The 15,183-nt window shown below is 47.2% G+C and overlaps 1 protein-coding gene and 1 pseudogene across 5 annotated transcripts in view; one reads left to right on the forward strand and one right to left on the reverse strand.

Annotated features, from left to right (window-relative positions):
* Positions 1-15,183, reverse strand: part of LOC147632423 (uncharacterized) — a 46,857-nt gene that overhangs the window by 3,884 nt on the left and 27,790 nt on the right. For 3 of the 5 annotated variants that reach the window (XM_086807240.1, XM_086807241.1, XM_086807238.1), the window contains 7 exons: positions 13,724-13,761; positions 13,563-13,631; positions 12,217-12,306; positions 11,926-11,989; positions 11,378-11,836; positions 11,114-11,215; positions 10,506-10,961 (listed from right to left, as the gene is read on the reverse strand). In XM_086807240.1, the coding sequence (XP_086663366.1) occupies positions 10,506-10,961; positions 11,114-11,215; positions 11,378-11,836; positions 11,926-11,989; positions 12,217-12,306; positions 13,563-13,631; positions 13,724-13,761 (1,278 nt within the window). The remainder of the gene's footprint in view (positions 1-10,505; positions 10,962-11,113; positions 11,216-11,377; positions 11,837-11,925; positions 11,990-12,216; positions 12,307-13,562; positions 13,632-13,723; positions 13,762-15,183) is intronic. The other 2 variants (XM_086807242.1, XM_086807243.1) reach the window with 2 other exon arrangements.
* Positions 1,764-2,929, forward strand: LOC147632424 (uncharacterized; annotated as a pseudogene).

Genomic DNA, 15,183 nt, shown 5'->3' on the forward strand with positions numbered 1-15,183 from the left:
CCGTGTGCCCAATCATACACCCTTTGCTCACCACATGACCCCTGACCCGCCTTATCCAAAGACCTCTCTCTCTCTCTCTCTCTCTCTCTCTCTCCTACCGAAGGTTAGCTCCATAGGTTGTATGATGATGGTCCCACTTTGTATCATATGGCTCGGATTTGACCTTCTTAGCTCATAGCTCTACTCCTTGTTTTCTTTTCTACCATGATGAGATTACATGGACACTATTGTATCATTATTTGTCCCATAGGCCCATTGGGTATCTAGTAGATGTATGTCTCTCTCTCTCTCTCTCTCTCTCTCTCTCTCTCTCTCTCTCTCTCTCTCTCTCTCTCTCTCTCTCTCTCTTCGCTGCTGCTGCGCGCCTTCTATCTCCCTCTCTTCGCTTCTGTCTGCGCCCCCTTAACCCCACCCGCCCTCTCTCCCCCTCTCTTCGCTGCTGCTGTGCGCCTTCTATCTCCCTCTCTTCGCTTCTCTCTGCGCCCCCTTATCCCCACCCGCCCTCTCTCTCTCTCTCTCTCTCTCTCTCTCTCTCTCTCTCTCTCTCTCTTCGTTGCTGCTGTGCGCCTTCTATCTCCCTCTCTTCGCTTCTCTCTGCGCCTGCTTATCCCCACCTGCCCTTGCTCAGGCCCCCAAGGCAGCAACATAACTCTCCCTCTCTCTCTCTCTCTTTCTCGTTGCCCATCTCTCCTGCTACTCACATACGCACCTGTGCACCTATTGCCCACCTGCGCACTTTAGTTGTAGGGTAGGGTTGTAACCGAACAGGTGGAGGTATTGGAGGACGAGGAGATTGCGAATGATACTTATGTCCTGGAATGCGAGATTCTACAAAGAAAGCTGTGCAGAGCTATCCCTTTCATCGACATTGGAGATCCCTCAGTGGCAATCAAAGGAAAACATGTGGTTTTGAGGTACGCAGATATGAAAGACAAAATTAAAGTAATGAAGCAAACAAGGTCACTTAAGGGAACGAAGGTGTGAATGGCGGATGAACTCACAGCCACACAACTAAAAAACAAGAAACAAGAACTCAATAAAGTATACGAAGCAAGGAAACAAGGAAAATGGGCAGTCTACCGTAGAGGTAGAGCTGTTATTGCAGATTTCAGGACAACCAAACATGGTAGTAATGAAGAGTAGCTGCTAGAGAAATCCTTCATGTTATCTAGGATTCTCCTACGGTCATGTAGGGAATTTGAACTATTTTTAGTTTTATCTCTATTTTCATTTTGTTGCCCCCGAAGTGGAATGTAATCACATGGATGTATCTGATTAGTCCTAAAGGTCAGATGTGGCCTCTAAAGGACGTTAATATAGTTTTCTTTCTCTCCCCCCCCCGCCAGCCCTCGCCCCCCTCTGCGCCCCCTCCCGCCAGCCCCTCGCCCCCCTCTGCGCCAGACCCCTCTGCCCCCCCTCCCGCCAACAACCCCCTCTGCGCCAGCTCCCTCTACGCCAGCCCCTCTGCCCCCCCTCCCGCCAACAACCCCCTCTGCGCCACCCCTCCCTCCCGCCCTCTCTCCTGCCAGCCCCCCTGCCCTCTCTCTCTCTCTCTCCCTCCCACCCCTCTCTCTCCCCGCTGCCCACCTCTCTCTCTCTCTCTCTCTCTCTCTCTCTCTCTCTCTCTCGTGTCGCCTTCACATCTCTCTCCCCGTCACCTGCGCATCCCCTCCCCGTCGCTTCGTTTTGGTCGCCACCTATGCTGCTGCTGCTGCCGCCGCCATGTGAAGCCCCAACCCAATCCAGGTTATGTTCGCTACCCTTTCATCACCCACCCTTGCTCAGGCCTCTAAGGCAGCAACATAAGTGTTAGGGTTCTATCTCTCCGAGGTACATCGACATGGCCAAGGGTGCAAGCAAAGAGGAGATAGTCAAAATGGAGGATAAGCTGAACATCTCCATCAGAGAAAACAAGAAGACGGCGGACTCCGCCATCAACAACATTATCAACCGACTTTCCAAAGTCGAGAAGGAGATCGAAGCTTTACAAAAAGAGAAGGAAGCTTTACAAAAAGAGAAGGAAGCTTGGAAAAGGGAGAAGGAGACTTGGGAGAAGGAGAGGGAGAAAGAGAAGGAAGGAGGGAAGAAGGAGAAAGAAGCATGGAAAGAGGAGAAAGAGGGATGGAAGAAGGAACGGGACACTATGAAGGAGGAAATCGACATCCTCAAAGCGGAGGTGATCTCTCTACGGGACCGACCACCACGGGAGGAGGGGGAGATTGTGGAAGTTGACAAAGAGGCCATCAAAGAGGAACTCACCAAGGCAATCACCAAGAGCCTATAAGGTAAGATGCAGGCAACAAGGGAGGGTTGGGTAGAAGTGGTGAAGAGGAACATCAAAAAGGAAGTGAAAGAGGATGCCCAAAAAGAAGGGCTCCAAATCGTCAACACCACCATTGAGGAGGAGCGGATGTGACATGCTCGTAGACTCAATGTGAGAGTCACGGGGATTCCCGAGGTAGCCGGCTTCACCCCCGAGGGGGATGGGCGGACACTATGCACACGACTTGGATACTCACATGAGGGACCCCCACCCCCCCCCTCCTCAAAGCTTGGAGGGCTGGGAAAGACATGACAAAGAAGAGAGCTCTTATCATACAGTTTCCGGATGTGAAGGCACGCACCATGTTCATGAGGAAGAGGGTCATACTACGAGGCTTAGAGGGAGCTCCTATTTTCTTGGATGATGATCTCACGAGGATGCAGCTAGAGCATAGGAGAGCTTGCATGCCACGAGTCTTACACCCGAGAAGAGAAGGCAAGAAGGCCTTCTATCGAGATGGTCGGGTCATCGTTGATGGCCGGCCCATGGATTAGCAATTTGGGGCCTATGGGACACAGACCAGGCCACTGACAGAGATACACATGACAGTATGAAACTGTAATGGTTCACTATGGGTGCAGCCTGGACGACTGGAGCATGTTATGGTGAGGAGAGACATCATACTTCTGACAGAGACACATCAGAGCCCAGAGAGAGGGCTACCTCGAGTAGAGGGATTCCAGTGGGAGTCAGCATACAGGAGGACCACACGCCAGGGTACCTCGAGAGGGTCGGGGGGAGTAGCAGTTCTATTCAGACGGGAGCTACAGGGGAGACTGAAAGTGGTAGCACAGGATCCAGAGGCCAAATACATGTGGATCAGCTTACAGCTCTCACAGGACAGGGTTATATACATAGCCCTATGTTACTTTCCTCCATCAGGATCCTCCTATGTCATTACAGAGGACATGCCACAGGAGGAGGAGACAGGAGCCGCCCCATACACTTGTCTGTCAGAGGAGATTATGCATTATTCTACACTAGGGTAGGTATTTCTTATAGGTGACTTCAATGCCCACACAGAGAGCAGACAGTGTGAGGTGTATGACTGATGACATGGAGATCCTCCACCCTGTGGATCCAAAGGAGATAGGGGCTAGTCGGGCATCAGAGGACACTGGACCAGACAGAGGACATTATGGGGACCACTTACTAGAGTTGGGAGCCAGGCATCATCTCGTTATTTATAACGGGATGCTACAGTGGCCGGGATCAGGAGGGCTGACATGCTTCCCACATGGGGGTCATACACGGACCGGAGGCATGGTGGTAGACTACATTATGGGGTCTTTGGAGGCATCACAGCCTGTCACCTCATTCTCCATCCCACCTTGTCCTATTGGGGCAGATCATACATACTTGGCATTTTCACTAGCCGGATCACCAGTATCACCAGCCCCCCACATACCAACACCACACACTACCATCTACTTCACACATGACATGGCAGACATATACACTGGTAGAGTAGAGGATGGGCTCCTGCTCATGGATCCCCTAGCACCTATGGATACCGTTACAGCCCAGCTGGCATCACTCCTACACACGGCTGCATTACAGAGCTTCCCACATCATGTCCACTCAAGAGAGCCTGCGAGATCTGGGACTATGCCCCAGAACAGATGGTATGATGACGAGTGCAGAGCCCTATACTCACGGCTCTACATACAGAGAGCCTTGGGAGCCATCACAGAGCAGGAGTCGAGGAGAGAGATGAGGAGACTTACTCGCCGCAAAAGGCGGGCCTTCGCAGAGATACAAGAGCTAGAGATCTTCCATTTCTTCATGAGTAGAGATAGCCCTATCTCATGGCGGCACTTCAGAGAGCCCCAGACACCGACACCCATTGCAGACCCACAGACATGGCACACATATGCAGAGGGCCTATGCCACGCCCCACAGCAGCCACCTATACCTCAGCCAGGAGCCTCGACCTACCACAGCTAGCTTCTTTACCCACTCAATGGTAAAGGAAGCTATCCGCCGCCTACAGCATGGATGGGCCGCCGACCATATGGGCCTACAGGGTGAGCATCTCATATATGCAGTAGATTCTTTGGCTCCTTTTCTTGCACACCTGTTTAACAAGGCACTAGCAGAGGGTTTGCCTGCGGAGTGGACGATGCACACCATTGTGCCGATCCACAAAACAGGGGATATGCTCGATCCGAGCATATCCCCTGAACGGTTATGGTTGGCCACGTATTGGCCAAACTCTATGGTGCAGTGTTTGAGCAAGAGCTTAGCTTATATGCTGAGCGAGCAAGTTTACGCTCATCAGAGCAGGCAGGCTTCAGGAGAGCTTTCTCTACCATTGACCATGTATTCACTTTGAGATGTATGATTGATCAGGCCAGAGTGAGGAAGAGAAAGCTCTATTGCTGCTTTGTGGATTTCCGCAAGGCATTTGACACAGTACCACGAGAGAGGCTCTTTCAGCACCTACAATCTCTTGGCATACCAGCAGATATGACATGGGGCATCTATGCATTATATGAGTAGGTTTCTGGGCGAGTCAGATGCCCAGGAGGTGTGTCCGAGACTATTGTTAGCACCATTGGTGTGAAGCAAGGATGTCCACTTTCCCCCACGCTATTTAGGTTATACATTGATGAGGTGGCTGACTTCATTACACGGGGAGGCGGAGATGGAGTTGATCTAGCAGGTGCCTCAGTACATATTATGCTTTATGCTAATGATATTGTATTAGTGTCTGAGTCTCCAGGAGGTCTACAGCAGCATCTACATGCACTCGATGATTCCTGCACACAGAGGGGTCTTACTATGAACCTTGGGAAAACCAAGGTTATGGTCTTTCATACATCGAGACAGGGCAGGAATCAGCTGACATTCACTCTCGCAGGACGCCAGGTGGAGGTGGTGACATCATACGTGTACCTAGGGGTTACCTTCTCTGCAAGAACAGCCACGCGCTTCACCATGGGTTCAGTAGCCAAAGCTAGATTGACGCGGGGATATGCAGCATTGGCTATGCTAGAAAGATAGTGCCACCATGCGCATTTTCAGGAGGGCCCCAGATGAAGGGGTGGCTATTTGACACATTAGTCACACCGGGCACTGATGTATGGAGCAGCGGTATGGGCGTCAGGCCTTGCTACCCATTGGTGGACATAGATAGAGAGACCACAGGCGCAAACCGTCAGTACCTCATGACATTATCCGAGCAGAGTTTGCTGCGCCTCCTATGATGGTAAGAGGCCACATTCCAGACTATATGCCTGCTAGACAGATTCAGAGAGATGCCAAAGGACAGTTTGTCATACAAAGTTTTTGAGGCATCTAGACAACTGGCTGAGGCAAGAGACAGAGGATCATGGTATGCACAGGTCACACATTGGTTCTCACAGCATGGCCTAGACATGGATCATCTACCACCATTCCAGTATGACAAGGATGCACCACATATCCGTCTCTCTCGTAGTGAGAGGAACAAAGTATTGAGATAGGACCTATGGCAGCTCTATACACGAGAGACATGGATATCGCCTACACAGCCTCTTCCACCGAAGATGCTGTACTACAGAGATCACTTCATGAGTATCACTGATGATGGATTTATAGAGAGGCCTAGATACATGGAGGGCTTCTTACCACACAGCTCCCGAGTAGCTATTGGTCAGCTTAGAGTCTCATCACATCGATTGAAGATCGAGACTGGCAGAGCAGCACGGATCCCCCGAGAGGAGAGGGTATGCAGATTGTGCAGAGAGGTGTATGCAGATGCAGAGCATATACAACCATCAGAGAGGATATCCCATTTTATTCAGAGAGCCACATTCCCTACGCCATCTCTTTGAGGCCAGCGCATACTGGGAAGATTCATTCTAGACATACAGCGACATCATTACAGGCTCAGACAGCTCCAAAGGGGGGACAACAGACACAGATTACTACATTTTTTCAGAGATCCACCCCACTCCCAACCCCTACACAACAACGAATTACTCTCCAGAGAGCAGAGACACTCAGAGCCCGCAGGAGACAGAGGACACCTGGCTTTCGGACACCACGCCTATACCAGAGAGAGATGACAGAGATCAGAGCTCAGTTTCACAGAGAGGGTGCGGAGCGACTGGCTCGCTTCAGAGCAGACCCAGGCATGTTCTTCAGGGAGCTGTGGACACCCCCTTCATTGATGGATACCATTTTATACCCCCAGTATGGTACAGGATGGAGCTAGCTAGGTTGCATATCATGATTGTATACTCCATGCATATAGCTTTGCATTCTCCTAGTAGTAGAGCTCCATCTCCTCCCCCACTCATTGTACTTATTGCACACCCAGATTCAGCTTTTTAGTTCAGTACTTTTTCATTTTGTTGGGATGACAGAGGATACCCCACACAAATACACTGATTTGTCTCATAGGCCGAGTTCGGTCTTTTGGAAGACGACGATAAAATCTTTCTTTCTTTCTTTCTTTATGCCCCCCTACCCACAAATCGCCATTTCACTGCCCAATTCAACTGTTGAAGTCTCAATCGCCCATTCTCTGCCCCGTCAGCCCATTCACTGTTCTAGTCGCACATTTGCCACTCCAATCACCTATCATTGACCAATCACCCATTCACTGGCCCTAATAGCGCATTATTTGCTGCCCCCTCGACCTCTTCTCCTCTCTTCTTCCTGCACGCCCCCCCCCCCCCCCCCCCCAAAAAACCAACCAAAAAAAAAGGCCATATGAGCAGCTGCTCAGCGACAAGAACCAGCTCTATTCTGCCATGTCACAACCAACCATGATAAGATCAGCAAAATGAAACGGCCTGTATGGGAAGCTGGAGAAAATCCTCAAGAAGATGCAGAAAACTAAGACAATGCATGTAGAACACTCGTGCCTATGTGTTGGTACGATGGGCTACATTGCCAAAGACGGAGATGCAAGCATCGAAGAGAGAGAGAGAGAGAGAGATAAGGATGGTCAATTTCCTCTCCATGTTTCATTTTCAGATTTACACACTCCTGGTAAGAAGAATGTAGTTGCCAATGCTTTGTCAAGACATGTTGCTGCAATTTCAGCTGCCTCTCATCAAGACTTGTCTACCATGTGAGACATATCATTTGGATGCCAAAGTTGGAGATATATGGACTCATTTGATGGTTATGCACATGCCTTATATGTGGTAAAAGATGGCTATCTCATGAAAGATAACTTCCTTTGTGTTGTCTCAAATGCAAGGCAAAAAGTTTTGGATGAAAGTCATGCTCCTCCCTATGCAGGACAGAGGAATATCGCCTACCACTCTAATGATTGAGAGGTACTTCTTGTGACACACCTACGAGTACTCACGGCACAACCCCCAAGCATGGACCCGCTAGACATCAAATAGCAAGCCTTGGGAGCCGTTGGCAATGATGATATGGGGACAATGATGCGTCGCAGGTCGTGAACCTGGCCGAGAGCAGTAAAACAAACTGGCCACACAAGCTAGCCAAGAGGTGTTCTACAAGTCGTTTGGATTGTATTGACGTTTTCACTCTAGCCTCTCTTGTACATAAAATTCAGTTGTAATCATTCTTTTATTGTACATAATACAATCATTAGTTTTGTGAAGCTTGAGTGTGATGTGTGATTCCATTGCACTCTTCTCTATTTCCCTTGCACATAGACAAAGATGTTCTACAATTGGTATCAGATCTTAGTGAAACTGATAATTTTTTTCCCTTTTCTAGCACCCATGTGTGTTGATTGCTTGGATAGGGTAGAGTCCCTAGGCTCCAGGAGAGCCCTTCTTGTTCCAGATTTGGCATCCACCGAGACTCCTACTTAAGGGCTTGGACTATTTCAAGGACGAAGTGGAGACACTTTCTGGAGGAGGGTTTTTCACTCCTTTGGATGGAGGTAGGGATGTACCGGACAAGCTTCGCTCCCAGTCCAGCAGTCATCATTCTAGACTTGCGCGTAGTCAGCATGAGAGAAGTCGTTTGCATCACGGACTGTCTCCTTCGCCAAATCCCTCTCCACCGGATTCTCGGGACATTTACCGCTTGCCTTCACCGGCTCAATGTCGAGAGACTAACAGTTTACCAAGTTCTTTTTCCATGCCTCGTGAGGAACGAACTCACATATTGAAGCTTCTGAAGCCTCCCAGGTTCAAAAAGAACATGGACAGAGAAGTCGTCACCAATTGAACCCACGAGATGTCTGCCACGTTGATGACAGCATGTGGTTCAAATATTTTTCAGGTCCATTGGGTGTGTACGGCTTTGATAGGCGCTGCCCTCTTCTGGTGGAAAGACCACCTTCGGCACCACTCCGTGACTGGTTGGGATGGGCTTGAAGCAACTTATTCCCGTAGATTACTAGCGTGAATTGAAGAAACAATGGGAGTGTTTTACATAGTGGAGACACTTTCTCGAGGAGGGTTTTTCACTCCTTTGGATGGAGGTAGGGATGTACCGGACAAGCTTCGCTCCCAGTCCAGCAGTCATCATTCTAAACTTGCGCGTAGTCAGCATGAGAGAAGTCGTTTGCATCACGGACTGTCTCCTTCGCCAAATCCCTCTCCACCAGATTCTCCGGACATTTACCGCTTGCCTTCACCGGCTCAATGTCGAGAGACTAACAGTTTACCAAGTTCTTTTTCCATGCCTCGTGAGGAACGAACTCACATATTGAAGCTTCTGAAGCCTCCCAGGTTCAACAAGAACATGGACGGAGAAGTCGTCACCAACTGAACCCACGAGATGTCTGCTACGCATGATGAGGAACAAACTCACATATTGAAGCTTCTCAAGCCTCCCAGGTTCAACAAGAACATGGACAGAGAAGTCGTCACCAACTGAACCCACGAAATGTCTACCACGTTGATGACAGCATGTGGTTCAAATATTTTTCAGGTCCATTGGGTGTGTACGGCTTTGATAGGCGCTGCCCTCTTGTGGTGGAAAGACCACCTTCGGCACCACTCCGTGACTAGTTGGGATGATTGTCGCAAGGCGGTCTTGAAGCAACTTATTCCCGTAGATTACTAGCGTGAATTGAAGAAACAATGGGAGTGTTTTACGTACAAACATGGCGAATCGGCAACCGACTATCTTGCCGGTTTCTCAAAGCTTTATCTCATGCTCCCGAGGACTATCCGACGTTGGTGAAGGTTGAGCGATTTGTGGATGGTTTGAAACCGTCCCTATACACAAACGTTCATGCACATCTGCCCCATGATCTCTTGAATGCAATTGGTCTTGCTCTGCGACCCTCGAGCCACGGGAGAGTTCCAAGTCTAGGACTCAACAGCAGAGACAGCAAAAAGGCAACGACAACAGTAGCCAAGGATGGTAAGAACAAGGTAAGTGGGGGAGCTTCGGTGACTCGCCTCACCCCTAAAGAGCATCGTGCCAAGATTGCGGCTGGACAATGCTTTTATGTGACTCCACCGAGCATATTCGAAGGGCCTATCCAAAGAACACGAAGAAGAAAAATGGTAAGGGCAAGGAGAAGTACATGGAGAAGGCCAATTCATCTGCCGCAACAGTATCTACAACACTCACACCATCTACCCGCCTCCCACTCTCACCAGTACCACAACTACTCTTCACTTGACCATGTCTAGGAGGATCTCAGTGGTCCTCGGCCACCATGATACGATGATGTGCCAAGGGATGATTCATGGACATCTGATGTCCATACTCTTTGATGGAGGAGCCTCAAAGTACATCTTTCGCGACCCGTTGAGCGGTTAAAGTTGCCTAAGACGGTGGACACCAGTGGCGTAGTCCTAGCCACCGCCATGAGAGTCAAGCGGAAGAAATCGAACCAATTTTGGGTTGCGGGAGACCTTCAAGGATGCCTGCCCAAGTGGCTTTTTTCATTGGTAATAATAGTCTAAATGTGTGACAAGATTGTGCTCAACCCCATCAGGGGGTATTGCATTTGTCGCAAATATTCAGCTCTAGGCACACCTACTGTAATGTCACTGAAACATCTATATACAAGCACGGCATCAAATAGCATTGTCATGTAAAACTCATGCAAGTGTATATATCATCTCAGACAGCTCTAATATCTCTCATTTTAACTGCTTCAAGGTCATAGTCATACCATACTTCAGAATTGAAAATCTCCACCACAATGCCAAAAAAAAAATGTATATATCCGTGCATGTGAGTGTGTGTTTATGCATGTGCGCACATGCACAATAAGGATAAATATCAAGAAGCATACCTCCAGTTCTATGTTAGACGCAGCCATCTCTTCAGGTTCGTTTACATGGCTGCTCCCTGTGTCCATGCTTCCAGCTTTACAACACTGCTTGCACAACATTGCATCTTTCAAAGATGAACCTCCATTTTCTATATCGGCCCCACACTGTGAACAAACTTGGGCCACAACTGGAACCTTTTTAGCATCCCTTCCATCAACATGTGATTTTTTGTGATCGCTTTTTTTTAGGCTTTTCTTCCTTTTCAGAGACAATTGTGGAGCCATCACAGGAATTTCACTTTTCTCACTCCTTAGGTCATTTGGAGACTCCTTTTGGCCATCAAGGGCACACTGGGTTTCCTCAGCATGCCTCATTGACCTTGACCTTCTTGAATCAGAGACCCGGCGAGCTGGAGCCTTGACAGCTGGCATATTCTCCCGGCATGATGGACAATGCCATTTTCCAGGAGGGGTGCGCTGCTTGGAGTTCAGCATGTACAAGCAATTTCAGTCAATGAGACTACCAGCAAAACAATTTTTCATTATTGCAAGCAAGGATGCTTGAGCACCCGAAGGAAAACAAACAGAGTCATAAAACAACTATATGCAAAAAAAAAATGTGTTCATACCTTCAGAGGTGGATCTAAACATTCCAAATGATAGGTGCGAGGGCAGTTATCGCAACAAAGAAGGTTCCCTCCCATGTCACACACTACACATTCAAAAAAATACTGCACCCTGGTGTTTCAGATATAAGTCTGAAAATTGAACAGAATATAAGTGGCACAAACATTCTTTTACCAAAGGTACCTGTTGTTAATAACAGCAAGACTTCACATGAAACAATGACTTTACAAGCAATTCTTAGTAATTGAGGTTACACTAGTTCTTACCCCATCATCTCCTCTTGTTTTCTCTTGTAGAGCAGTGTCACTGTGTAGGCTCTCCCTTTTTCCTGCATTTTCTTTATTGAGTCCACGATGGACTGCAGATAGCTTCCTCTTTTTAGAAGGAAATTGTGTGTGTGTATCCACTGGCAGCTCTGGTGAACCTTCATCGGAGGCTACGCACTTCTCATTTTTTAGCTCCTTGGTCTCCCTCTTTCGCTTTCGTGTCATTGTTGTTTCTCCACCCTTGGACAGCTCTTCATTTGTAGCTTCTTGTTTGCTCCTTGGTTTAGAGCGCGAGCCAGACACTTTTCTGCTGCCTTTCCTTAAGCTGTCCTGCATTTCTTCCCCTTTCAATCCTGCTGAGAGAGATTTTAGGACCTCTCCAGATTGCTTAGTATAAAGATTATTTGCTTCAGTTACTGCCGCCTCAAACTTATCCGCATCTTCAGGAATTGGAAAGCTCTGCATGTCGTAGTTCTTGGATCAGTCAGATGCTGTGATACATAGAAATACAATAAATTCACAAAAACCCATGGCAAATGGCCACTCGCCTGCTTTATAAACTCTTCCTTATATTCTGCATAAAAAACCACACTTTCAAGGTCCAAATATGAACTGCAACAAAACATCATTTGTATCGAAGTTCTCAGCCCACCTCTGTAAACTTCACATTCATTGAAAATTATATCTATATATATATATAAGATAAACAACTTTAAAATTGCACACAAACCACAGAGGAAGCCTGTGGCAACACAAAGATGCTCAATCAACCTAGAGTAAGGAAGATAAGGCCTTTGCCTAAACCGCATACAGAAAAGATTCCAGGTCCCATCACTTACACTGCAAAACTAAACTTATCATCCCAAATTCCCTTTCTCACAGGATTAGAGTAGATAAAGCTTCCACGGCTCTCCACCCTGGCAACAGTGCTGTAGGTAAATTATGTAGAATTTTTTGCTAAGTCCTTTGAGGAATCTCAAAAAAAATAAAGCACATCCTGAAACAATTTTGCAGGTTTACAGATATTGCTGAGGAATTCATCTAGTTCTAAGACCTGAGCAGCACAAAAGTCCACACCATGCCTCTTAGGAGACCCTCTAGATCTAGCTAGAAAGATTCATTAGATCCTACTGTAAGACAGGGTTGGGAGCTTGCCAACACCAGTGGGGCCCATGGTGCTGCAAGGTCCAAAAAAGAGAAACCAAACTAATCTCAGATTGCATCCGGCCATTCCAAATGAGTCACAGAACATGATATAAGGGTAGCCTTGAACTGCATGTGGAGCCTCAGCAAACACCTCAAACAGTGTGACGTCTCAAACCGACGACTAAGAATTCAACCATCTTTCATCGAACCCATCCAGATCTTCTAATGTTGCTTCACTTCACAACATCCTTTTTTAGCATTGCGCTCAAAAAAAGATGCTATGATGAAGTACAGCAGAAGATATAATAAAAGCAAAATGTAACAAGCCACACATTCAATGAAGACCAAAACCATTTCCAGAACAAGTGACAGATCCAATATGATAGTCAGTACCAAACAGAAGACGGAGTTTTTTACTTTCCCCTCCTCTATTTCAAGAAAAGGAAGAGAAATATCACATGCATCACTGCCTCCCATACATGTGCATGTGGACATACTACGCTAAGACTAGATAGGCAGAGTAGAACAAACCCCATAGCCTAAAAGAGAAAAGAAAGACGCCCAAAGAGTAAACAATGAGCTTAGTAGTTGCGTATGGGAGTGGGGCCACCCTGGTGGAGACAAAGAGGAGCAAACCATAAGACGCAAACAGACCCGAAAACAACGGTTGACCATTGAGAAAACCGACTCAAAGCGCAAAGAGGAACAAATAAAAGCCAATTCACAAGACCAGCCCTGCATTCAGTCATGCAGTAGTGAGGAAATTTTATCAAAACCAGCAAGTTTATGACCCTTTATTACCTTTGCACCTTATCAATAAAGAAGAAACTCTGCCAAGGGAGGGCCGCACATGGCTATTAGGATCCGATGAGGGTGTGCAATGTCAATGCTCTCAAGTTTCAACCTGACGCTCTATGCTTGGACATCAATTTACATAATACATTGAAGTATCATCCTAAACCCGAAAAACACTGCTAGAATTCATTGCCATCAGAATAAATAGTATAACTGTGAAACAAGGGACACAAAAACAACATACAGTAATGGATGGCCATCTGATTCTTCCAAACCAAAGAACTTGACGAGAACATAGTTGCCAATTTTTGGCCTGTGGAGAGCAACAATGGCATGTGTAAGAAGCCATCATTAGTATCAACATTAGAGAAGCTTTGACGTCAATGGTAAAGAGTTAGCACACACTTTGATTTACCAAATGTGGTGTCTTCCAAGGTGGAAACCTACGACAGAAAAAAAAAATGAGAGATGCCAATCGCTAATCCAAGCAAAAACTTCACCAACTGCAGGCAGAATTCATACGTAGCAGCACCAAGTTTTGCCTCTGGCAATTCTAGAATAAGTCATTTCATCAATAATGCAATCTTGATGATTAATGGAGCCCAAGATTCAAGATACGACCCATGGAACACCCTAGACTCAGTGTAAACAATCTTTCTTTTTCCAAATTGTGTATACAGGATTGACCTTGTTTTAACCAAAGGTTCCACAAGCCTACCCAAACAGATATGAAAGTGGTTTCAATGTGTGCTTTACAGTGTTTTGCCCACAGTAAAACTAGAATTGTCAAGAGCGCCTTGTGGATGCGATTAATTACGCCTTGCAAAAGCAATTCAATCGACACAATCAATTAAGATTTTGATCACATGGACAACCGAGACTGAACAATCATCCACATGTACCCAGCAAAGGATCCCAACAGACACCACCGCCCCCCAATATTTCCTTACTCGGCCGCTGTGGCTGACATGTTACTTCACACGTGCGATCTCACAAACCAGGAACTTAAGCTGCATTATTCCATCAAATTCTTTCCAGTTCCATCCATCAGTTCCCCACCTGTTCCATTTGCCTTCCATCCGGTTCCATCCCCTTCCAATCCTCATGGTTCCTTTGGTTCTTTCCAGTTCCATTCATCACTTTCCATCTGATGAGAAAGCACGATATGAACTGGCTGTGTTTCCAGCTGCTCTGGACTGCTATAAAGCACTGTTGGAAGAGCCTCTGAAAGTTTCGGGACTGGAGTGGAGACTGATCTGAAGTTTGGGGCCTACTTTTAGTAAAATTCTCCCCCACTATTGCAAGTCAAGCAATGCCTTCCATCCGGTTCCATCCCCTTCCAATCCCCATGGTTTCTTTGGTTCTGTCTAGATCCATTCGGTTCCATCTGATGCGGAAATGCGGCATAAAAGGCTCGGTTTTCCAGCTGCTCTAGACTGCTATAGGGGGCTGGATTAAAGACTGATCTGAAGAAATATATATAGCTGGCTTGCCTCCCTAATTCTTTAGGGCTTGCTTAGCATTGTTTGCTGCAGTCCCTCACATACGAGGTTTTCTCCCCTCTTGCTCAAGACATGTATTCCTTTGGATGATGATATTGAGAGCAGGTTCTCACCTGTGTTTCCTCTCCATCTCTCTCTCACTCTCTCTCCTGTGTTTCCTGCCGAGTAGGATACATGCTTATGCGGGCTATGTGACAGCATTAGTGAGTGCTAGACAACAAACCAAGAACACCTTGTTCTCGAGTTGCGAGGCCCGTTTAAGAGTCCATACAATCTTAGCTGGCTATGCGGAGTTGCACAGAGTCTCTAGGGGAACGACGTAGTAGTCTAGTATGGTCCCAATCAGCTGATATGGTTGGTTGG

Source organism: Cibotium barometz, chromosome 13 (genome assembly GCF_041138505.1).
Source record: "Cibotium barometz isolate CiBa-2024 chromosome 13, ASM4113850v1, whole genome shotgun sequence".
Classification (NCBI taxonomy): domain Eukaryota; kingdom Viridiplantae; phylum Streptophyta; class Polypodiopsida; order Cyatheales; family Cibotiaceae; genus Cibotium; species Cibotium barometz.